We start from the raw sequence: 25414 nt of genomic DNA, 5'->3' as shown, positions 1-25414 counted from the left end.
TTAACTGTACATCAGAAGGAAATCAAACTGTTCAGTGAAGAGGAGTTTTAATTCTTTATGCAGTTTTATGCTATAATCTTCCTTTGATATTAGCTGCCCAAGTACATTTGTAACCTAACAGATAACCAAAAATAATCAAAAAGATTATCAAGAACTATACAATCTATATACAGTCAAGAAAAATACCAATGCAAAATGAAGCTAAATTGAAGATATTAACATATTAGTGCAATGTATGCTACTTTTTTTTAAGGAGATGAATTTGATGTAAAAAGATGGAGCAAGAAAATGTTCAAAAAGGCTAAATGGTGGGGTTCAGACACAATGCGTCTTTATAGCCGTTTGGTCACACGTTTGAACTGTTGAGACGTTTTATAGAAAATGGACTTAGATTTCTGAGGTTCAAGCAGGTTTCCTTCAGAAACACTCCTCACAACTCTTCGTGGCCTGTTCTCCTGTGAACCTGAGGACAACAAACAAGAATAGTATCAAGAGTGAACACACTAAAGAATGTGAAGGAACCAAAGTCATGACTCTGTTACTCACATACAGAGGGCACAGTTTTACAGGGTTCCTACACATTTACCAAATCAAAAGGACTCAAGACTTCTTTTTTAAAACCGTATTGGAAATCCGAGTACAAACAGCTAGAGGTTTATTATGTAAATACAAGGTTTAAAATCCTGTTGGCATGTAGGTTACGTTCTTAATTCCAGAAGACTGTAGCTAGCTACTGTAGCTGAAATAAATGGATCAATACTTGCTGATGGCCTTGGTCTCTCGTTGGGTTTGGGTCAAAAATGCTGTGACTCAGGGTGCAGAGTAGGCTGGAACAAGACTACATTCTGTTGCACTTGCACTTGTCTTACAATTGCCACCTTGACCAGGTAAGAGATGTCAAATTGCATCTAGCAAAAATTGCATCTCTTTTCCATTTGGAATCCTTGGCCAATCAGGCATTATATAGGGGATTGCCAAGCCAGCCAGCAATAAATTTGACGATGACGCTCTGCAAACCATCATGCAGTTGCTGCGTGCTGTTTTGCAGACGTAGAGGCGGCTCTGCATAGTTGTGTAAGTTAGTTGCACGTCTTGACTTGGTGTGTACGGCATTAAACAACGCTCTGGCCTACGCTGTCTCTCTCGGTGGTAAACACGTTGGCGGCCTGCTCTAAACAGCATGAAAAAACACTGTCTGAATGATCTATTCATATTTAAAGAAAAACTTAATTTTGGAAAACAGAACTGTCATGGTCTGGTAACAGTAATATGTTTTCCCATACATCCAGACCTGGAAATCAAATTCCATATTTTTCTATACTGCGTAGAAACCCTTTATTTTGTCAGGCAATATAATTCTGACTGCTAACAGCAAATTTCATCTAAAAAATGTCTTATACTGTAGTTTATAGGGTGTATAGCCATGACAGTCAGTATTGGGAACAACTATGACTGTATATATAGTTTATCTTTAGTGTCTGGATGTCTCCTTAAACTGTTTGTCCGGTGTTGACACTTACCACCAAAACGATGTGCTCTGAGGGGTTTGCTGGCCACTGGGGGTTCTTTCTTGACGCGCTTTGGTCCAGTGAAATCCTGCGTTAAGTCTTCTTGGATGCTGCTTCAGTGAATAAAACAGGCAGAGAAAATAAAAATGAAGTTTAGAATTCCTTCTTTTAATACTCAGAACTGGCGTTTGGTTTTGGTCTCAGTTCAGCAGAGCTTTAGATAGACGGAAAAATCATTATGTCAAAGCAAGTATTTTTTCCACTGCAGGTATAAGAAGCCAGAGGCACATTACCAGTTCCCTTTACGCTTTCTTTGGGCGGCGGACGTCATGTGCATGTAGGTCGGCTTGGCTCGTCTCGCGTCTTGTAAAGACAGGATCTGTTGTCTGCAGAGCAAAGGTTCACGTTACCAAAAACATCTCTACTGACTTCTTACAAAAACATATCCCTTTTTATTACAGCCAAAATAGCGTATACTCATCAATGAATTTGTCTTCTATTGTATAATTTAAAGCTTTGATATCTGATGCTTTGTTCCGAAACACCTGCATTGAGACATTCGGATATGCAAATGTCGTGGTCTCTCAGATACAATTGAAGCAGCTTTTTTTTTATAACACCTTCAGGTACAAAATAAGAAGATGAATTCTATCAGGATTGGGTGTTCCTGTTTTAGATTCTGTAAACTATCCATAAGTTATATGACATATTTTACCCCATATAATCAGTTTAATGCTCAAAATCCTCTAGCATGTCTATACTTGTTTATACGAGGTTTAAATGATTTAGGACAAATTTATCCGCTCTAAACTCAATCTCTGGCATCGCTTTGGGGCTAAAGCTAATCCCAAGTGAGCAAATACTTCCGATGCAGGACTAAACCCAATTGCGCTAAAAATGTGTAAACTGACCATCAGACACAAAGTAACCGGATGTCTGAAAAAAACAAACTATTGTTGGTGAAAACTGTATATCTCCTTTTATGTACCTTAATCACATTCTTAGTCATTAGCCCTATGTAGTTAACCTCTGACCTTTACTGCTCAGTCAGGTTTCTACATGTGTTTCGAGGGTGCTCTAAAATAAATGAATTGCATTTCTTCCAAACACAACAGTTAAACTGTCTAAGTAATTTGAAACGTGTCTGCTACACGTTGAATACACACATTCACTTTGCAGTTCCATAAAATCCCTTTTATACAGTTGCCTAAAACTAATGCAGTTTCTTGTAGTCTTTCAGAATTAACTTTGTTTTCATGATTTACAACGTTGGCACCATCTACAATGTTATCTACTTTTACATTTATTTTAAAAGGTTCTTGTGATCATAATGCAATAGTTCTCCGTTGAGATTCCACCTGTCTGCTGCAGGACGACCCCGTTACCAGGCAGTGTTTTATTTCCATTTGAAGATCTGAATTCCCAGAAGGCAACTAGCAACAAATTCAGCAATTGACTCAGGCCATCAGAGAAAAAGCACAAAATATAGTAAAATCATTTTATTCCCTACGTCTTTTTCTTGCTGTAACCCCAGCAGCGACCACCAAACGTTAAGCTAAATATTGCATGGTGACGTCACCAATATGCAATTGTGCGTATGATGTCATCTGTCCTGCGCTTTAAACTACTATTGGAGCTAGTGCTAGCTTCTCTCATAGGAAAACATTTAGCAACATTGCTTTAGGAAAGTCTGTGTAAGCCATGATCTTTTATGTTCAAGAAAAACAATTCCTGGTGACACTTTGATCATGCGGCAGGACAATTGATTGAGCCGATGCATTTAGATTTGAAAGATAGTTGGTAACAAATACACTGATACATGCTCATTGTGTAAATGCAAAGGCTCATCTGCTTGGAACATCTTTCACTGACACACACCCCGTCTTCTGCTCCAAATGTTTCTGATTCTGTTTGACTCTTCTTAGACGCCTTAAGCCTCTAGGCGTATTGTTCCAGTCTGGAAACTTGCTGCTGGTGAGAATACTTCTACTGTTTGCACTATAGTCTCTGTCTTGTTTTGAATAAGGTTTGGGAGATTAAGCACTTCTGAGGGGTTTGGTAGCCATCCGATATGAGCATATTTGACATAGAATCCTAAATTCTTTGAAACTTTTAGTGGGCGGCCGAAGGGATACATGTTTATAGTACGATCCTAAAGATTTTATGCAACTGATTTTACAGATACATGTTTGTTGCCTTTGAACCAATTTTTATAACTACACAGATGCTTGCCTGAAACATATTTATGCTTTCCGGGATTTAAAATTGTACAAGTATAGTAAGTATTGATATTGAAGAAACTTATTTTTCCAGTAATTTTATCCTATTAGGCATTTCTGCAAAATTTAAATGATCAGTGCATGAATTCTTTAGTCATAGCGGACACTGGTGCCAAATGAATCAAAATCACCCCCAAGCATTCTTGAGATATCGTGTTCACACAAATGGGATGGACATAGCAACTGGAAAACACTGTGCCCCCGGACTCTACTGTTGTTGACACAGAGGCATTAGAAGTGGGAATTTCCCTAATTTGATATGTACTGAATATGTCAGAGAGTTCATTATTTATAAAATTAATACAGGTACATAAAAAACTGAGAAATACATGACATGAGTGTGACTTCAGATAGCCTGCTGTTTCTCTATAGTTTTGTGAGGTTGTATCCTTTTTGATTTCTGCTTAGTTAGCAGTGTTTTATCAACATGTCTCAGTTCCCATAAAGAGAAGTCTTGTTTACCAAAGCCTTTCTTATAAAATGTTGTATACTATTGTAGCAGTGTAAAATATTGTGGAGCAGTACATTTTGGAGGAAGCACAGGAGTGCAGTATCAGTGTGCGGCTGTATCGATGCATTTGTTTAGGACTACTTCAACATGTTAAAAGAGTGCACCATTTGGACTGGAGATCCAATATACTGCATGCATAGTGTCAAGGGAACTGTACTCAACATTACAAGCCACACTCAAAACTGACAAGTAATGATAGCCAACTGACTGAGGGAGGAACCTGCGTCTGAATGATCACATACCTCTTTAAACATTTTGAAATCAAAAGAAAAGCTTAGACGTGAATGTTCTCTTACCTTTTGTCTGGAATCTGGTTCCCCTCATTGTCCTTCAGAAGACGGAGTAGTTGGCTGGCACCTGAGAGCTCCGTTGACGTCAATGCTCGACAGGGACTCCCACTTCCTATTATGATGGTCGCATTACTTGCAGTTTGATCATCGTCGTCCATAATTTCAAATGTCATATTGGGATTCATGGCACTCGATGAGCTCTGTGGCAAGTCTTTAAATGTTTTTTTAGAAGGTTCTGGCGTGCACTGGAGAGGGAACACGCCCTCCTCAAACACACAGGCCTTGGTGACCATCTGAGGGCTTTGCGGTGGCAGTGACGCAGACAGATTCCTCCTGATGGGCATTCTTGGATGTAGTTCTGCTTTTATAGCTGGCTGTTTGCCTCCAACTAAAAAAAAATAAACAATCAGCATTTAGTAAAAATGAACAAAACAGCAATGAAATAAAAAAAAATCTGCTGAAGTTCGAACATTTTTGGTAAGCGTCCAACACATTAAAGATATCAATTTCTTTTTCCCCTGAGCCATTATCCTCATTCGAAGAGGGTGTCCATCAACCCAGATTGAGAATTGAGTTGTTTCTGACAGCTAGAGTTCTTATTGTTTAGTGCGTAAGGATATTTTTACAAACTCAAAAGTTGAGTGTTATAAATATTATATTTTATAGATAAATAAAAGGTTCATAGGCTTCAACAAGAAACATTGTTTAATAAAAGTGTATAACAGCTATTAACTTATTTCAATGCATGGTTCACAACTAAGGGCTTTAAGAGTAAAGAGGGCTAATGAAACCACAGCAGAGCAACAGTTAACACACCCATCCCCAATGACGCTGTCCCAGGATTCAATCAGTAATAAGTGCTGAAGTGCCAGCCTTGGGCTAAATAGTGCAATTTACAAAATGTCACAACAGAGAAATGAGATGGATCATTCCCTTAAGTTACATCCAAAAGTGTGCAGTAGTGTTGAGGATGTTATGCATGGCACAAGACAATTAAACATTATAGTGCCCTACTTGCACATTTAAACGTTACAATGTCAGAATGAAGCTGTGACAGGCATTATTATCTTTAAAAGCGCTGCATTTTATAAATAAACCAGAGCTCACGGACTACGGGCTAACAGCCTTGGTTTTATTTTTTGAAATGGGGAAAATATCATGCTCAAACTGTGAACTCTCGGAACTCTATTTGTTTTTAAAGGGTGAAATTAAGGTGCTGCAGATTCTTTATGGTCAACATTGTTTTTAAAAGAAAATGTATTTTCTATAAATCCTGTGTAATTAGTCTGCTGTCGTTTATTGCTCTTTGGCAAAAGTGTGCATTAAAGCGGTGTTTTAATATATACTAGCAAACTGCATTATTAAATTAACACAGGAAATTCCTCAAATATGTTTCTATTCCACTGCTTTCTAGGAAGCTGGTGACGCATACACAGCCAGGTTTGACTGTATTTCATTGTAGCCTTTGACTGTAAAAAATAAGCATTTTGATGATAGCAATGTCTTTTTTGCCCTGATTTTTATTAAACTGTAAGCTTGAGCCAATAGCCCGTGGATATGTTAAATGTTCCGTTGGTCTGGGCCTTCCAGCACACATTTCCACCCATAAAATAAAGCAAACGATAAATGCTGTTCGCTGGCTTCAAATGCTTTTTTTTTTGCTACAGTTTTTAAGGCTATATTGCTTGTTCCTGCTTTTCAAAAAGAACAAAACATCTGCTGATTATTACACAATGTATTATGAACTGACTGTATTGACACTGACAGATAGCTAATGCTAGCAGAGACGGAATAGTGATGGACTCCACTGCCGTATACCATAGGGAATAATCAAACTTGCATTCATTAGTGGTAATTAAAGCAAGTGGGCATATTCCCAACAGCATTGATGTTTGTTTCATTTTAAGGCAGTTGTAACACTGAGTTTAGTTTGCACAAATACATGCCTGCATTTAGATCAATGTTGAAATTAAATTATGATTTGTTTAACATGAATGATGATGAACCCCCTGGTCCCTTCAAAGACTAAAACAGGATCACCAAATGACATCAATATTTATATTTACAAATAATGTCGTAATTCTGTTGCTATTTTGTCTTTTTTGTTTTAAAATGACAACAACCTCTTGGGCAGATTTTGTTAAAATCATGGTGTCTGCATCCCATTATAAACAGCATTACACTCATGGCATTTCCTGCAGGAGAGTGGAGGGGGTTAGGGAGGGGGTTTAAAAAAAGAAACATTCCAGCACATAAAGGAAGAGAGAGCCCTAAATGCAAAGGTGAATGACTGATTTAGACATAACCTTAAATATCAAAATGCAATATTTAGCAAATGTGAGTCAGACCTCAGACAGCACACCAGTGAGGAGACGATGATAAATAGCTTTTTTCTGTGGCAGAGGAGTTGTCCCTAGCAATAAATGGAAGCAGTTTTCCTTCAATCACATATTTTTGGCTTGTAGGGGATTAATACATGCATGAGTTGCTATTTCTGGTGGAGGCTGCACTGAATTAGGGTCGCCTGGTTGCTGCTGCCTGTTTTTTATAGTGCGCCTTTTCTGGTTGGTGGAGCAGGGGAGTTTACGTCTGTTGACGTTTTTTCCTGCCCTGCTGTGGATCTGCATTTTCATGAATGAAGCTCAGGAGGGATTGGGAGGGTTGGATGCGAGACAGACAAAGAAAAACATTTGAGGGTAGGAGGGACATAAAGGAAGAATGGAGGAAAAAGCAAGACTAACAGACGTTTGAAGCAAAAGGACAGAAAAAAATCTAAGGAGGAAAAAATAGATAAGAGAGAAGTGAGAGGTACAGGATCGAATGGGAATATAAAAAGAACAGCATAAAGGGGGCAGTGGGAGGTAACTGAATGAAACATCCTGAAGCTATTAATAAACACACGTGTGCACACGTTTAGAAATCAACACTAAATTGTGTTTCTTCAAAGAGAGCACTTTTATGTGATATGCTATTATTAAGCAGCCCACAAAGAGTTAATGCGCTTTCAAAACCCCAACCCTTTTAAAAACGGATGAAATGCGATTGGCTTTGCAAGCTGCAGGGTGGAGCTATTTCTCATAACATGCTGCAGTGACTACCATTAAGAGCTGAGGAAGCAGTAAGGGACTGCCAGACAGCATCAGGATCAGAGCAGAGCAGTTAGGCTAGATGCTAAATAGAACCTAGTTATTAAAAAATCTGTGTTATGTGAACTGCAATTAATACAAACATATTCAGTCATATACTGATCAGTAAGATAATGTTGCACAACATGTATTATTACAAATGTAATGTGCAAATTAACTGAATTATTGACTGAACAAATTACACTGAAAGAGGTATATTGTTATTAAGCTTCTTACAGCATGTATTTTGTGTGGCATGTCTGGACAACACATTATTTCGCAGGCTGTTGCTGTATGAAGGCATGTTGATATTATTGACATTATATAAACACATTTTTTTTGTGTCTGCTACATTTTTGCATGATACTATAAAGCTGTGCCCTTTTTTTTAAAAGTGCATTGTAATAGCCAACTAACGTAAAATTCCTAACTCAAGGAAAAGTTGAAGATAACTACGATTTATTACCTTGACTTATTATGATGTCAATAACAGGAATTAATTAAGTATTATTCTATTAGAGGAATGTCAAACGTTTTTTATTTCAAATACCATATCCACCCAAAGTTTTATGGTGGGTGTAACACATGATAAATAGAGTTAATGTTTGGTCATTCAAGTTTGTTTGCAAAAATATAAAAGATCACCATAGTAATACAGTTGTGAGTGGTGGTGCTGACATGTGTAGAGAGACAACTATAGATGTAATGCCAAAGAAAAGTTAAATTATGAGCAAATAACAATAAATGACCAAATGGGAAGAAAACAATAAAACAACTGGCTTGGCGTGAAGATAGAGGGGTCAGACAGGCCAGACGGAAAGTAGGACTTTCTATAATACGTTGCAGGGACATTTCATATCAGTGGCGACAAACTCCCTGGTGCTTTCATGTTTCATTGCAATTCAAGAAACTCTGGTCATCTGGCAGGAGGATTTTCTTCAAAAGTTAAATTTCCCACAATATGTTTCAATGAAATGTAGACCACCTGCAGTAAATATCATTCCAGCCAATTTGAACTGCAATATTTCACAGAGGCTTTTGTGTTACATTTCCCTACAGGTTCTATGTGTAAAGTTTTCCCTCTATAAAACTGCTTTTGAGTATTCACATCATTTCATTATTCATGTTTTGGCCAGGACGGAATGTCTGCAGCGCACCTATAAATCACATTATATTACGTCTATGACTTTTATTGTTTATTTTACTACTCTGAAGAAGGCCTTTAACATAAACTGCTAAAAACACGTTCACCAAATAAAAAGCAACGCGGCAAAGTGGACATTTTGGCTTACGCAAAAACAATTGTACATTTATAAGGAACATTAAAAACACAATTTTATGATGTGTGTGTTCTGCTTCGATAAAACGTACCATCATCTCTTAAAAGTGTGTTTGGGCAAGTGTGATGGATTGAGTGAAAGGTGACAAGGAGAGAAGTGAATGATTGAGGGGGAGGGGGGGATTAACAAGCAAGCAGGGCTTTAGGATTAATGACTACAGTATGTTAGCATGACGGGGAGGAGAGCAGAGTAGATTTACCTTTTGGTGAGGCAGCATTGCACAGCGTGGTTCTTTCTCTGCGCCTCTCTGCACCTGAGAATTTAAAAAACAATGAAGAGATTCAAGCAGAAGCTAAATCTACACGCCTTTATCAGAGCCTGACAAACTTCTGAAACCCTTACGTGGATTTTATTGTTAAAAATCTAACATGAAGGTGTTGGTTAAGGTTGACCAAATGGATTGTTGTTTTAAACTATTTACTGAAATTGAAATAAAACGTTTGCTGATATAAAAATGACAGGAATACAAAGGTTTAACACTTCCACACATGTAAGACGGTCTATGTTTCGAGGATCTCTCATCGTGCCGACTCTACCGACATCCTTTTTAATTCATCTTTTCTTTAGGAAGAGATAATCTCGCTGTTGTGTCAAGAATATTAATCTTACACAAAAGCCCACACATGGTGCAGGGCAATGTGGCCCAGATGTCAGAAGAGACGGATGTCAATCATAATAAATTGCACAAAAATCTAATGAACCTTAAAGGGTTTTGAGTCTTAAACAAACTTATTATCTTTTAAACTTTATTCGATGATTCACAACAGGCTGACACTATCATCTGTATTCAGCTGTCAAATTATTTATATTACGAGCAATGAATTTAAACAGACTCCAACAAAAAACACTTTAAAAGAAGTACTGGATGTAATACAATTTGATGTAAGCCAGCAGTGGAAGAGAGGGACAGGTGCAGAGTTTACGGCCACACAAATGAGAGACATCATCATAGTAATTGAGGATTGTTAAGCAGCTTTGGTTCATGCTCCATTGTGTGTCATATCTTATACGTCACAAGGGGCTCAGGGGCTGCAAGGTCATGCTAAGATGACAGTTAAAGTGAACAGGAACAGTGCAATCTTATGAGCCCTACAATACACACTACACCTGGATTAATGCCAAATACACTGGGCCTCATTCAACTACCTTACAGCACTCCTGATTCATATTGAGCGACTTCTTACACATGTTCAATCAAACATTTTAGATGTCCTTGTGAACGGTTTCATTTCATTAACTTTGTGCAAAACATTTACTGGGTTGTGTTCAAGATATTAAAAATGTAAAAAGGAACCTATTCAGTTATTCTCTGGCAGCTGTGATGACAGAGCATCTAATGTTGTGTAAGAGAAAGGTAAAATAAGTGTTCCTTCTCTCTGCTCCTTTCCACCATGGTCTGAAATGCTTTAAGGGTACAGGTGTTGTATGAATTATGTACCAAGAGTGGAACAAACAAATAAATGGAAAAAACAAGTGTGTGTGACATGGTCCAAGTAGCTGTACTACATTTATCCTCTTGGCACACAAGTGAACAATATAGTGTGAAAGGGTCAGCTGTAGTTATGATTTAAACAACAGAGGTGGATATTGGTATTTAAAAAACATGAGCATGACAATGTGTGCACTTACAGTATATCATATTTTCAAAAGATATGAAATAGTTACAGTTTACACTTACACTAAATAAGAAATAATAAAGTGAGTTGCAACGTACATTCCAAATAGCTTGAAATGTGCATGTCAGATGAGTGCATGCCTCAAATGCTCCTTGCCTGACTGAACTTCAGTAAAATGTTTAGTAAGAACTACAGGGGCATTTTAAACATTAGCAGCTACGTTTCTGTACATCAGAGAGATGAATGTCCGAGTTGACATAGATTCGGTCAACGAGAGGCCTCCCTCTCTCTCCGTCATTCTGGGGTGGGGAGGGGGGACTGTCGCATGCACTTGGAAGAGTTAATTGAGGGAGACCAATCATTTATATGTAATTATAGGAGAGACCTGCCTCCCCATAATAATGACGCCTCTCTATTTTCTTCCCACCAGCAGAAGATGATGAATGCTTGTTTTTGTCATTTTTATCTGACCAGTCTCAATTGACTTATTTGGGAGCTGTGGTGCATCGTCTCAGTGGCTATTTATAGAATAACATTTAATGGGCATTTTCCCAGTAGATGTCTTGATTATAAGCAATAACCCATTACTGAAACATCTGATGTTTTTATTAATCATGCATTTTGTGGCTATGTGGTCAGGTCTTCCTGTAGTTATCAGGCAAATTGACAGCTTCCCAGTCAGGCTACAGGGCAGTACTTTTCAACGCTGAAACAATTACTGGATTAACTGAAAGAACCTAAAAACATTGAAATGATATAGCTTCCACAATTAGAGGATTTGCTGCTTTGAAATGAAATTTTAATTGATAACAAATCATTTGCACTACTTCCCACAGTCACTAGTTTTGTTTTGCAATAATCCATCCAAACATCTTAATAAACTGCAGAAGAATAAATAAGTATGACTTACTGCAGGGAGTATTCTGGTGGTAAAGCAGATGTGAGAAAGACAGGACAGGTGCCAGCTCGTTGCAGCCCGCCTCCTCCCGTGACTCCCCTCCAGCCTCTTCACCTTTCAGCTGCTGCCCTGCCACTTCCTGGTCTGCCCAGACCACACCTCTCTCCCTCAACACAAGGTGCTCTAGTTCATGGTTCTCCATCTCATCTGCAGCTGTGACCTGCCCAGCGCCCCGCAACGCAGAGTAGTGCCGAGAATAAGCTGGCAACAACATGTTCACCATTCTAAAATGCAATGGAAAAATATTATTCAACACGTGAAAAAATACTGGCTAAAGCAATTTAAAGTGAAAAAAGTTAAAGCAATTTAAAGCGCAACAGAACAGTTCTATAATAACTGCTTCTAGGTGTTGTCAACGTACTTTTGCATTCGCTTGTTCTCCTGATCCTGCAGTGCGGCGAGCTCGACCATCTGAGTGATGTGTTGTTTGAGATCATTAACCTGCAGCTCCAGTTTGTGGCAATTTAGGCTCTTATCTAACACCTGAACAGGGGGAGCAGAGAGTTCAGAGAGCAGAAATGAGGAGGCAATAGCCATTCTAACAAAACAACATATTGAATTGAAACTCTTGTAGGCACAATTAAAAGAAACAAAAAGAAAAGGAAGACGCAAGGTTCTGTTTTCATTCATGTTTCATCAGAAAATCTGTCTGCTGCGGGTAAGGAAGGGGGGAAAAAAAGAGAAAGGAACTCTGACGTAAAGAATCTACGAAACAACAGCAGAGAGAACATTTGACCGGTGGGTGCGTCACAGTTCTGGGTCAGTTCCTGGAAGAAACGATAAAGAAGAAAAAAATAACATGGGCATGGTTTTAGGTAACTGGCTGCTGTGTGAGGGATGAGTAAAGGGTATTGATTTATTCTCTTCAGTGATCCACGAGTGAGCCGGAGAAATAAAATGAGCACGGTTCTAATTACTGGGAGAACAGATGGGAAGAAAACAAAGACAGTCACGACACCAGTAGAGACACAGCCTACCTTCCAAAATAAACAAACAAAAAACACCAAGTGATGAGTTTTGAAGGATGTAACCCACATTGTGAAGTTATTCTTTTTATCTAATCATGCCTATTTGTCTTCTCAGATTAACTCTAACTATTTCATCCTGACCACAAGATATGCAATGTTGTAACTAATTTATCTCACGGCTCGCCTCTACTGATCTAATGTCCAAAAACACACAAGAATTAATGTACTCCATCACCAATGCCAAGGTTGTTGGAATTTGTATAAACATGGCTACAAGCACTGTGGTTACACAATTGTTATGATCAAATAAAGCTGATACTAAACCATGAAGCGTTTTCTATTTTTTAAATTTGATATAAAATGTATAAAGGATGACATAAAACATCTGTGAACCAAAAGTGTAGACTGTATACTTTGGAAGTCAATAACTCCCATTTTCAGAACTAGTTAACGCACAAATGTCAATTGCGTCTACTAACCTCCGAAGTCTGATCGTTCGACTTCAGCAGCTTGATCTCATTTTCAACTCGATGTAGCCGGCCGTCACTGTCCAGGAAATGCGTCCCCGCCTCCTTCAGACGTTTCAGATGTGTTGCTGCTGAGTGCGTAAACTGGCTATCTTCCGCTCATGCTTGCAAGTGGCCTATTGAAAGCAACAACAACAAATGTAAGTTTGAATTGTGCATTGCTAGTATTAGTGAGACATTATTAACTAGGTTTGTGGTCAAAGTATTTTGTGTTATTTATTGTTGAAGAAGTTAATCTGAAACCATTACTTTCCTTCTTTTAAAATAGAAGTTTTCAAAAGCAAACGGATGATTTGGAACCATTATCATCATTTGCTCCCACACTTTCATTTGTTTTAGATCCTTCTATAAAGTTTGGTAAAAGAAATTCTTCAACAATCTGTATAATTAAGTGGCCTTTACAGCTGGGACTAACACTGGGACTGGAATGGCAGAGAGGAGCCAGGTGCTGGGGAGCATAGTTCCTCCCGTAGTGGCGTAAATGAGAGGCCAAGACAACCATAGAGAACAGCGAAGTGAAATGATGACTCAGCAGCTGTTTTTCTGCGGGGATGATGGGATCTGTGGATAGCAGCGTAAGCATCAACTACCTTCTCAGTCTTTTCTTTGGCACAGAAATATCGGACCTGCAGGTTGTCCTCCTCACTGTACCGCTGGCGCAGCTCATTCTCCTTCAGTTGTCTCTCCAGATCCAGCTGCTCTTTTCTGATTTGGGCCCGGCCCGAGAAGATTTGCTGCAGAGCTTCTGACACCCTAGGGAGAGAGAAGAGCGATGTTCAAATTTGAGAATCTTTGCCATCTGAATTTACCAAAAGTGAATGTCAAACATTACAAAGAAACGTGTAAAAATGTGTTTTATATCAAACATTTGAAGAAACATTCATGCTGCCATCTCTTTCGCAATTCTTGCATTCGAATGTAAGAAATGTAAAGTAAGAATAACATGAATTTATATTTGAATACTGACGAATACTGAATAAGATAATTGGGTTCACATGAGTATCTTTAGTGATCATAGGGGAAATAAAAAACTGTAGTTCATTCTGATTCCCATGTAGGACTGTATGTAAGTAACATCTCTCTATAATATATAGTATAATGAGATACATAGACATCAGCAAACTTTAACATCCATAGTGCTTTTTGTACAATGAGCTCTTACAAACCATTTTAATGTGTATATAAAGACTTGAGAGAAGTATTAGATCATTTTTATGTTTTCTTAAATGTAAAGCTCCTTTAAAGATCCCAGTTCTGAGCTGGAAATATATTCTCAGCTATATGGAACGGTGTGGAGGTGATATTGAGATTGGATGCAAGTGGCTGTCTGGTTGAGTTAAAGGAAAAGGAGAGACAGGAGAGGCATGCAGGTAAATAAGACTGGAGAGCTGTCGCTGAAATGTGACTGCACTCTTCAATGTAACTCCAGTGACGTAGGAGACGTCGTGGCCTTGCTAGACTGCTGAATTTTTAATGGCGTGAGAAGCGTGCAGCCTCTATTCAGAGCCTCTCACTGTGCGAGTTGTGAATTCTGATGCCAGTGAATGAAATGTGTGGGAGTGAGACTCATTCAGCTTTTCTTGTCCCCCGCCCCTAATTCAAATACCCCGACAGATGCTACTGTATATCTTAAAGATGACTAAATGGGATGTAGTTAATCAGATTTATGGTAAAGAAGTTGATGTGTATACATCATTAGAATGAAAGGAAAGGCGCTGCACAGATGTCTCTATCAAATTAAAACTAAACTAAGATAGTTAAGCTAATGTTGATTATAGGAGTTCCAACACTGTTATACAAAGAGGTACCTGGTGTATATTTGTGGCAGATAGAACATTTATTCAAGTTGCATTTTTATTTAGACAAAAAGCTATAAATGACAGCATTTTTCAAACCTGATCCATGGGTCTCAAAGCACACTTGATATTTAATCCCAGAGGTTAAATAGTCCCTCACTAGATTGACTGGTGACTAGCTAGATTGAAAACTGATTTCTTTTTTTTATCTGTCATTGTGTTCATTTAAAAACAGATAACGAGTAAGCATGGACAAAGCACTAATTTATATGACAACAAAACAAGTTTAAAATTTCAATCTAAAATAATGAAGCCCCTCCCCCACGAAAGCCTAATTAATTACAGACCCTGCTAATCAATATTTTAGTATCTGGCTGCTCTATTCAGGTCTACAGTGACTACAGTGCAGGTCAGAAGTGAATGTGTCTGAGACGGCTTCTAATACAAATTTAGAAAATACGCTACAGAGCTCAAATTCTTAATTAAGTGCTCGTTAAGTCTGCTGTGTTAATTAGACTAAAAAACATTCGGTTTGACAAATTAAAACAATAAAGAAATGATTTTCTCTCTGAAGGTCTCTCTATGAAATAGTATTAGTACATTTTAAAAGAGTATGGTACGGTTCGGGGTGGGTGGGGTGTAGACTCATGTAGATGTCCTGCTTTCCAGGAAGTAACTGTTTTCCAGGAGGTGCACATTTCGTGGGATAGCATTTCATAAGAGTTACACAAATAAGTATTTTGAAAAAAACAAAAAAAACATCAGGTCAATAAGGCATGCTGTGAGCTGATATAAACAGGGTACAGCGCAAACCAAGACTTTTATAAGCAGTTTAGCAGAAGTGTCATTTATTTTGTGAATTATTTGTGAGGGACAGGTACCGAGAAACATCAACTGTTGCAGTCGCAGTGTCTAATGAACTGTGCATATGCAATCAAGCTTATTTACAATTTAAGACAATTTCTTTCTCTCGTCTATTACAATTTCTTCACACTCTGGGTAGGTCAGCTGTGAAAACCTCCACCAATGCATTGTGTTTTGAGTGTCTGCGCATGGCACCACAAACAAATCAACAAACAGCAGTTCACCCTTTTCAATTAATGATATCCACCATGATACTGAGTGACTGATCAAAGCATGTAGAACTGCTTTGGGTAGAAAAGAGTTGTTTGCTTCTATTCTAGCATCATCTTGCTGGTGCACCACACCTTGAAAGCACCGATCGCGTTTGACCATTACATTTGAACTTCTGGATTTTTTTTTTATCTAAAAAGGGTGAAGAAAGGCTATGCAGGAACTACCAAATAATACCCATCCACAACAGCTCTGTACAATTCTCTCCAGAGTCATTAAGATATTATGCAAGACATTAGAGGTTGCCATAAGGGCTTAGGGGACCTCAGGATTGCATCACCAGTTTTTGCCAATGCTTTAGAACAGCACGATTCATCAAACTGAGAGCTCCTTAAGCCACTACACTCTACTAGAAAACAAGAACTAAATTTGGCCTTTTGGCTGGGACCGAGTTGTTGCAGTAGGAGACGCGGTTCAGCAATCCATCTTTGGAGTAAAATTGCTGCTTCTTATTGAAAAGAACCATTCTAGGTAGTTGGGGAGTCTGATTAAGATACTCTATGGAGGCCGTCTTGTGGAGGTATTTCAGACACATCCAGATGGGAGGAGACCCTGAGGCAGACCTGGAGCAAGCCGGAGGGATCATATATCCCAATTGGCCTGTGCTGCATTGGGAACACCCAGGAAGTGTTGAAGGAAATGGGCAGGGAGAGGAGCTCATACATCTCTAAACTAAAGGTTACTCTTCCTAGCATGCTACAAAAATGAACAAATAGTGGACCAAAAGCTCACAATACTACAACAATTAACTGAAATGCAGACTTTAGTGTTTGGTATTATTTATCAGAAGTCATTTTGTCATCATAATGATGAAAAGTTTCAGTGCAGGTCCTATGAATACACGACATGGTAAAAAAAAAAAGGCGTTGTTCTCTTCCTGCATGAATTCAGTGTTTAGATTCCATTTACAACATTAAAATAAATAATACAAAACTACATTTTCTTAGTAAGTTAGTAATTAGTTATTGTTAACTAATAAAGACACAACTTCTTTCTGCTGTCTTAGATTACTCCCTGAATCATACTTTGTACATGCTTACCTTTTAAACTCTGCTTGTTTCTGGGAAGAGATGGCAGTAGAAGGCCAGGGCACCATGTTGTTCTCCTCATAGCCTTTGAGTTTCTTCTTCAACTGTAGAATCTTTAAAAATGCAACACAAAATTGAGATAGCCGTTAGAAATGAGCACTGGATAACGGCAACCGTTTGATAGAGAAATTTCAAGTATGAGAAAAAAAAGATTTTCTGGATTTGTTTTATCATTAAGCCTGCTAGTGTTGGTTGTGTCATAATACCTCTTGCCGTTGCTTCTCACATATCACTGCGTACTGGCCAATGTGACTGTCCAAGCTTACCACATTACTCTTCAGCTGATAAAAAAGGTAGAGAAAAACATGTAAGAATTCCAAAAAGACATCTTAAGTCCAAGAATCACGTCATTTATATTATAAAATGCTTTAATACTTACAGAGGATTTAATCTCCTTGGCCCGGTTGGCATACTTAAGTGTGTTGTGGGTGTCATCGTATGACTTAGATGAGGGGCTAACATTGGCAATCATAACCGTCCTGCAGTTTCCCCCCAAGGAGTCTTTAAGTAGCCGCGTCAGCTTGCTGTCCCTGTACGGTATATGAGTTTTCTTGCTCTAAAATCAAATGAGAAAATATAACATCAGTCCAAGAACTAAGACTAGGTTGGATTCTTTCCTTTGTAAACGTGTACATTGAGTTTATTGAACACTAAATCAAAAGAAAGTTTGAAAATACTGAACATGGATATTCAATACTTCTGTCAGACATGACCAAAAGCAAAATTTAGGAGTGTTAGGTGCATTGTGATATGAAGAAAAACACACGGTGCACTTTAATATGCATTCTCCATCTGGACAAGCTGCACGAGAAAAAGCTTAATCATATTACACTATTTGGTGGGGACCAATAAACTTAACAGGAAACTAAATTCAGTATGAAATGTTCATTTTAGTCAAAACAGGGACTGCCATGGACAACAGTGGTCTGGAGTCTCTCTGCAGCTGGTCTGTGAACACAGCTCAGTCTGCAATGATGGCGTCAGATAAACTACAGCTGCTTAGGTGAGTCACAATCTCAAGGGCATAGGGATTTCAGAAAGTCACATTAAAGTTAAGTAACAAATGAGTGAAAAAGGATCTCTTTTGGGGTTAGCAGCTGTGCCTGCACTTCTCCCTGGAAACACCCTAATGCTACATCTGGATTCAAAGACCTTAGTTATAGTTCATGCCAGGTCCAGGAAGTTTCAGGATAGCAGTGCCAATTGGAAAACCTGCTGTCAAACGTATTCTTTTAGCAATGTCAGTATATAAAGGTAAACTCAAATTTGCGTTTTGACTCCAATAGATTGGCCGATGATGGGAAACCTGTCACAGGTTCGGTGTCAATGGATTTGAAGGACCTTCACTAGTGTGAAGGGGAAGGTTTAAAGCAGCTCTGAAAAACAAGCGCTTATAAGGACCCCAATTCCACGATGCTATAAGGGGCTCTGTTTGGTTGTGCTGTCAATGAGGAATTCTGTTTTTTTTCTCCAACTGCTCTCAATGGTCCAAGTACATTGTTTTAATCATAGAAAACCACACAAAATGAAAAATGACAAAAGGTTTTACTTATCGCTGTTATCACTGCACAAGCATACAATCAAAATAATAATTTGAAAAAAGGTTTCTTAGCAATGCTGCAAGAAACCTGATGTTCAGAAAAGTTGAAAAGCACACATCCGCATTTTCAAAAAGCTTCATTTTCACTTTCTGCACCATTGAGCATTTCCATTTCTCTTTGGAAAACATTTTCAGAAATCCTCGTTTAGGGGATGGGAAACACTGGCCTTGTGCGGATGGAAGGTCTCAATGGAAACATAGATCGCTGCGTCAAATGTAGCTGCATTGGTTTGGACATCGCAAACAATTGCAACCAAAAAACACTTTGCAGCATATATGAGATTTCTCTTCACTCAAACAGATGGCATGTCAGCCCAGACACAAGTGGGGACATTCTTTTGTATAAACAATAGCCACGACGTGAATTCCTTGACTGCCAAAAGTAAACACAGCAAGGCCAATAACCATGGGAATGTGTAGTAAGATAAGCAGATTAAACTAAGAGTTCACAACTGGAAGACTCTGGAAAGGTGGGTGGGGTATAATATAAGATGGACACAGTTTTAACACAAGAGCTAAGTAACCTGTTGAAGAAGGATCACATTTCAGCGTGGCCCCGGTACATGTGCACAGCACTAAATGCATGTGGCTTGCTTGCGCCTTATCCCTTGAGACTGGTGTGTAAAACGAGAAGATGGCTCGACAGGTTAATGTATGCAACTGGAATGAAATCATACCCAAATACTCCGTTCACTCTACACATCCCAGGTTCTCCACATCACAAGCTAGAGCCTAACTTCATAAAGCTATAACAATTTGAAAAACATGATGCACGTTTAAAATACGCACCTACCATTTGCTGACAAAATGCAAAGATGGAAAACAATATTAAATATTGTTGCTTATAACTGCACATTTCATTTATATCTGCACCAATAGGACAACTCCAGTTTTCTTTAAAGAAATGTGCGTCAGATTTTCTGTAGACATTGTGTTAACATTTCTAGTTACTTAATGACTAACAATGCCACATCCCAAAACATGTAATGAAATAAATACAGACTACAAAGTATCCAAAATAAATAACAAAAAAGGTAGGACAATGATTTATTTGGAAACTTGAAATAATGCAAGTGCTTTACAACAGTTTGCAAAATATTATAATTATTGTATCACTATTATTTGAATACAATAATATGAAAGCTAATTTTGCTTGATTTGTTACAAAGCAACATATTAAATGTTTCAAAATCAATTATTATTGTTAATCACAAAGTAGTATTTAACTTGTTTCAAAGTTAACCAAACATTTGGAGCGGCTGTCTCGTCTGTGAGCAGATCACTTATCCTAACTTCCAGCTGAGGCATCTAACAGACTGCTCCCAGCAAACACACCAGCTGAAACACTGTTAAATATAATAAAGAGTAGCCACATTTTCCATTTCATCTTCTTACCCGACTTCTCTCGACAAAAGGTCCACACTGTTGTTTTTTAAGGCCACAAAACAAGCACGAAATTCTAGGAATGAGTGGGCGACCTGCTACTGTGGCATAATGACCTTGGAAAGTACGAGCAGTGTTTGCAACATACTCCGGTCCTGTGAAATGTCGATCCCTTGGCTATTATAACACCGGAGCATTCATCAGACCCAATGCCAAAATCACATGGATTTAAAAGCAATCTAAACATTGAGAATGGTAATAACTCGGGTCAATTTTAATCATGGACTTTTTTCCCTCTAATTCATTTGCCTTCATTTAGCTTGAGTGGACCATTTTAATGCATTGAAAAACTGGAATTACCACTTTGCGGTTGTACCTTCGCCCAACCAGTGAAGTTGCAGTTTGCATTCATGTCTGTCCAGACCATAGACTGTTTAAAATATAGAAGCAGTCTCTGTGATGTCACCCATAGATTTCCGATAGCACCGATATATAGCTCAATAAGCACGTCTCAGGGCATCGTGATCTTGGCGTGACAACAAAGCACTGCCTTACAAACATGAGCAAAGAAGTGGGTTACTGATATATTTGACACCTTTTTGCAACACTGTGTATGTTATCAGCATTATATGTAGGATAATATGAACTCACCTTTGGGTCAGCGAGAGCATTGATGACATTCCCTAGGGCAAGGAGGGACTTATTGATGTTAGCACCTTCCCGCAAACGTGCCCCTTTAGCGTTGGTGGCGCTGGCTCTCTCCGAGCCTGCCAGATCAATCAGGCTCATTTTTGCAACGCAGACATTAGGATTGAGGCTGGCCGTTTTGTCCTGCTGTCTCAAATATATCTGATGAAAAGAACAAAGAACTGTCAATTCAAGACTATCAAGAAGTAATGTTTAGATGTTTGTGGTAAAAGAACGTATGATCTAATAGACTGAGGATATTAACGGCCCACTTGAAATTGGAGGAGTTGGAACAGTTTGCAGTTAAAGACTTGTATTTATGTTTGATCTTTTCTTATTAATTGTCTTGTTATGTTCTTATTCTTTGTTAAGACACCGAGCTAGAGCACAAATCTGCACGTGTTTTCCCATAAACCTGGAATGTACTAAGGTTGTAACGTATGACATTTCATCGTATGATTACCAAAGGTTGGACAGAATCCTTTTCTCTTGCAATCAGAGATAATTTTTTTATGACAATACAGGTAAAGGTCTGTGTACTCAAAGACTGTTACTAAGAATACAGTGTGAGAGAGCGTTTTGTTATGTATTGTGGACAAATGGTCTTCTCCTACGCACCCGTCTACCTACAGGTTTGCATATGTTTCTCCTCTTTAATAACAGTGGATTGAAATACCTGAAATACAGCATGGGAGCGGGAAGAGTTGGCATTCATGTCAGTAGGATGCTGTGTCCTGTTGCGATTGCCAGAATCCAAAGCTTCAAGAATGTGCTCTGCAGATTTGGGCTGTTTAAAAATATACACAAAAAGGTAATGTCAGGGTTGCTGTGTGAACCAGAAGAAGGGCTACTCAGCTGTTGCAAACCACAACAGTGAAGATACACATGCAACAGTTTGTATACATAACAAAACGATTTCTTGATATTGTTTTTTATTCATTCAAAAAAGGTAAATATTTATTTATTTGCAGATTTAATCATTTTTCCCCTGCTAATGGGGAGTGTGTATAATACATATAGACACTTACCTTATGTAGCGTGAGGCCTTGAACAACCACTCCTTTAGAGCTGTCCTCTCTGACTGCAAGAGGCCCAATGTTCGCCAACAAGTCTCTGATCTGTTCATTGTAAACCTGTAAACGAACAACATAACTGCAAATCTATCAAACTCATCCCAGGAACTCAGTCGAAACAAAATGCATGATTGGGTTAAGGCTCTATAAGGGATCAGAGTTAAAGGCAAAAAATGTATTTAGCAGAAAAATGCACTACCACAGAAAACAAATAATAAAGATTCAAAACATCACCTCAAAATATGAGAATGCAACAGCAAACTCTTTCTCCTCCTTGGCATCCTCCATGCGTTTGAACAGCTCCGTCATTGTGCGGTACATGACCCCCGGGTCATCTTGGGTGCCTAACATAGTATGCGTCTTGCCTGCTCCAGTAGCACCATATGCAAACACTGCACGTGAACGACAAGTTTCCATGTAATTAAAACATGCTTATAGTTACAATGCTTATCAAAAAAAATAATAACACCACATTTACTTTGGATAGAGCATAACCATAAACTAATGTTTTGTCATGTGAAAAATGGAAGCATTACACATATTATATTTCAAAACGAAGCCAAGATAAAATCTGTTCTTATTGTGAAACGCTTTGCTAAGGGGAGCTTAACTGACATGAAGATGTTCTCATCAGCCTATATTTGAGATTAAGCCTATAGTATGCAATACCCACAACGCAACCTGAATGACGTGCTTTAACCTCACCCCGCTGAAACAAATCTTATTTAAACGTTATTGTTGACATGGATAAACAGACAGGTGTTTCTGTAATTTATCACGCTATTTATAACAGTGGGGCTATGCTGAAAACTAAAAACACCTCGTTATTTCATCAGAACTACAAATGACATCCTAAAAAATGCATTACAATGAAATGATGCTAAAGTTGAATAAACACCTCTGTAAACAGTTTCAACAAAAGCTGAACATTAACAACTTCATGAAGATAGAGTATATTACAAGGCTTTTGTATCAAACTGCATTTGGTGAAGCCAGATGTACATAAACTGTCAACTAAGTGGACATTGTTCCACAAGATTAAGATTTTCAGCTGGTCCAAGCATCTTTCAATGATGACTTTTAGAAGCAAAAACAGTGTTGGGTTCAGTTTACATCAGTACACTAAAGGTGTCAAAATGTCTTATTAGTGCTGATTTAAAACATAGCGTTGTCAGCTAGTAACAAACAAGAGAACCCTGAGGGTGGAGCAGACAAAGTGAATTAACAGCAGCCATAATGATAAGAAATGATTAAATAAAAAAATGGTCACTGATGTGGCTCATAGCAGCATTTGAACTTCACTATTTCGGGATGCTCGATTTGAAGAGAGGCGGCCAAAAAGTGTACTACTACAACAGATTATATCCATGGGATGATATACTGTAGCTCACACACGGTTCCTTTACAGATAGGGGATGCTAATATGTTTGGCAGCCAGGTAAAGCTTTAACAGAAAGCTTGAACATATTATTATTGTTGTATTACCTGTCGAGTTAAATCCATTCATCACACCATCCAAAATGACTTTAGTGGTACCCTCAAAGAGGTCGCCTTGAGTAGAGTCCTCGTCGAAGACATGGTCAAAAACAAACTTAAGGTCTTTGTTTGCCCTTTTGTTGATATTTTTGTTTCTAACTCTTTGTGACCCAAAAGAAGATGCGTCCTCTTCCTTGGGGTCAAATATGAGCATGTGTTTGTCAACCACTTGGACCACATTTCGAAGGTTTTCAGTCTTCTCCCTCTCGGTGGTTGGCCTCACCCGAACAACCACCCTAACATGGCTGCACACGCCACTTGCCATTGTGGTTCCTTAAATGTGTTGCTGCAAAACAAAAGCAAAGGGTTACATTTCCAAAATCACAAATGTCCTCACTGTTGTAGTTTTTAAAACATGTTTAAATAAATATTATACTCAGTAAGCAGGAGATGGAACTTTGCTTTGTGTTAAGTCAGGGGTCTGGTGACAGTAAAGGAGTGTTTCTTATACACACAATAAAGCCCTGAAAGGCAAATTTGTGTGTACACGACTTAAAAACAGCAACACATTTTTCAACATGCCTTAAATGTTTTGTGTTACCTAATTCTAGGTAGTAAATAATTATTGATTGATAACCATAGTGGACTTTCAATCTCTTTGTTAAATTATCTAACCAGGCAGGCAGATGTTGCTTTTGGTACAAACTTCGAGTCGATGTTATGCCAGTACAGGACAACATACAGCATGTTCTTTTGTAGATATGTCTATATGTGCTGTTCATGTTTATACTTTCTTCAACTGTTTAAATATATAAATGCCTGAACACATTGCTTCTGTAACAACATTTCTCAATTTGGGATGAATAAAGTATATATCTGCCCAACAGTTAACAACACACAAATGTTAACACACTACAAGCACACATCAACATTTAAATACCAGTAAATCCTACCAGAAGAACTGTAAAAATGACAATTCATTCCAATTAAAACCCAAATCATGCTTCAGGGAATGTCTATATGACTTGTTTAACGCCATACTAACGTTATGTTCTTAACCCAGCAGTTAATGACTAATACACACTCTCAATTCACACAATAATAAAACATACGATAACAATGTTACTGTTAGAAGAGGTCTATTTTAAATGATAACATACGTATTTGTACGACGGAGTATTAGGGCCACATATGAAGAAAAAAAATATTTTTGCCGTGACGAGATTAAAGTCAACATGTCGACATTAAACTCGAAATGTCGAGAATAAAGTTGAAATATTATGTCGAGTTTAATCTCGACATGTCGAGAATAATCTCGACTTTATGTCAATTGACACTGAAAACTATTCAGAGAGAAAGCAACCGCTCCACAGGTGCAGTTTGAGTCACACATGGTTCTTACACTAATCACCACACTGTGGTTCTGCGCTAAAACAGCGAGGATCTCTTTATTGTTAAATCCAATTCGGAAGTATAATTTGACCAAATGATCTACACAAGCCATTTCGGATTCAGTGCAGGACCTGTGGGAGTGGTTGCTATGTCTCCCAACTAATTTCAACTATAATCTCGACATTTCGAGTTTAATGTCGACATGTTGACTTTAAAGTCGCCGTGTCGACTTTAAAGTCGCCGTGTCGAGATTAAAGTCGCCATGTCGACTTTAATCTCGACACGGCAAAAATATTTTTTTTCTTCATATGTGGCCCTAATACTCCGTCGTATATTTGACTTCACACATCACGATAGTGAACGATTAAAAGCCAACCTGCGAAAGATGAGTGTGCACTTGGTCAGCTAAATCCTGCTAGCTAACTGAGCTAGCTCCTACATAGCTTCCAACGGTCAGTTAGAACTGTAGTTGTTTTTGTGGAGTGTAGTTGTGTCTTACCTTTTGTCAGTAACAGTTATGTTTCATTGCATTGGAAGACAGTAACGTTTTTCAGAAAAGTCACGAGTATGTCGTTTTGGGAAAGATGAACTTGTTACGCTTAGACGTAAAAAAAATATCCGGTCATAGCTAGCGCAAGCGCCAATATTTTCAAAAACAAGCAC

At 38.3% G+C, this 25414-nt stretch overlaps 1 protein-coding gene across 1 annotated transcript; it reads right to left on the bottom strand.

Moving 5' to 3' along the window:
- Positions 1-30: 30 nt before the first annotated feature.
- Positions 31-25395, bottom strand: kif18a (kinesin family member 18A). The gene is given in 19 exon segments (XM_063882168.1): positions 31-463; positions 1521-1621; positions 1802-1894; positions 4595-4976; positions 9253-9306; positions 11580-11851; positions 11989-12110; positions 13075-13181; positions 13184-13238; positions 13713-13875; positions 17093-17193; positions 17347-17421; positions 17520-17696; positions 20775-20972; positions 21487-21597; positions 21839-21943; positions 22118-22275; positions 23369-23705; positions 25251-25395. Coding segments are annotated over 18 exon segments (2721 nt in total). The 5' UTR covers positions 23685-23705; positions 25251-25395; the 3' UTR covers positions 31-332.
- Positions 25396-25414: the final 19 nt, after the last annotated feature.

This window comes from Eleginops maclovinus, chromosome 4 (genome assembly GCF_036324505.1).
Source record: "Eleginops maclovinus isolate JMC-PN-2008 ecotype Puerto Natales chromosome 4, JC_Emac_rtc_rv5, whole genome shotgun sequence".
NCBI classification, from domain to species: domain Eukaryota; kingdom Metazoa; phylum Chordata; class Actinopteri; order Perciformes; family Eleginopidae; genus Eleginops; species Eleginops maclovinus.
The sequence above is the reverse complement of the archived record's forward strand: the minus strand, read 5'-3'. Positions and strand labels throughout refer to the sequence as shown.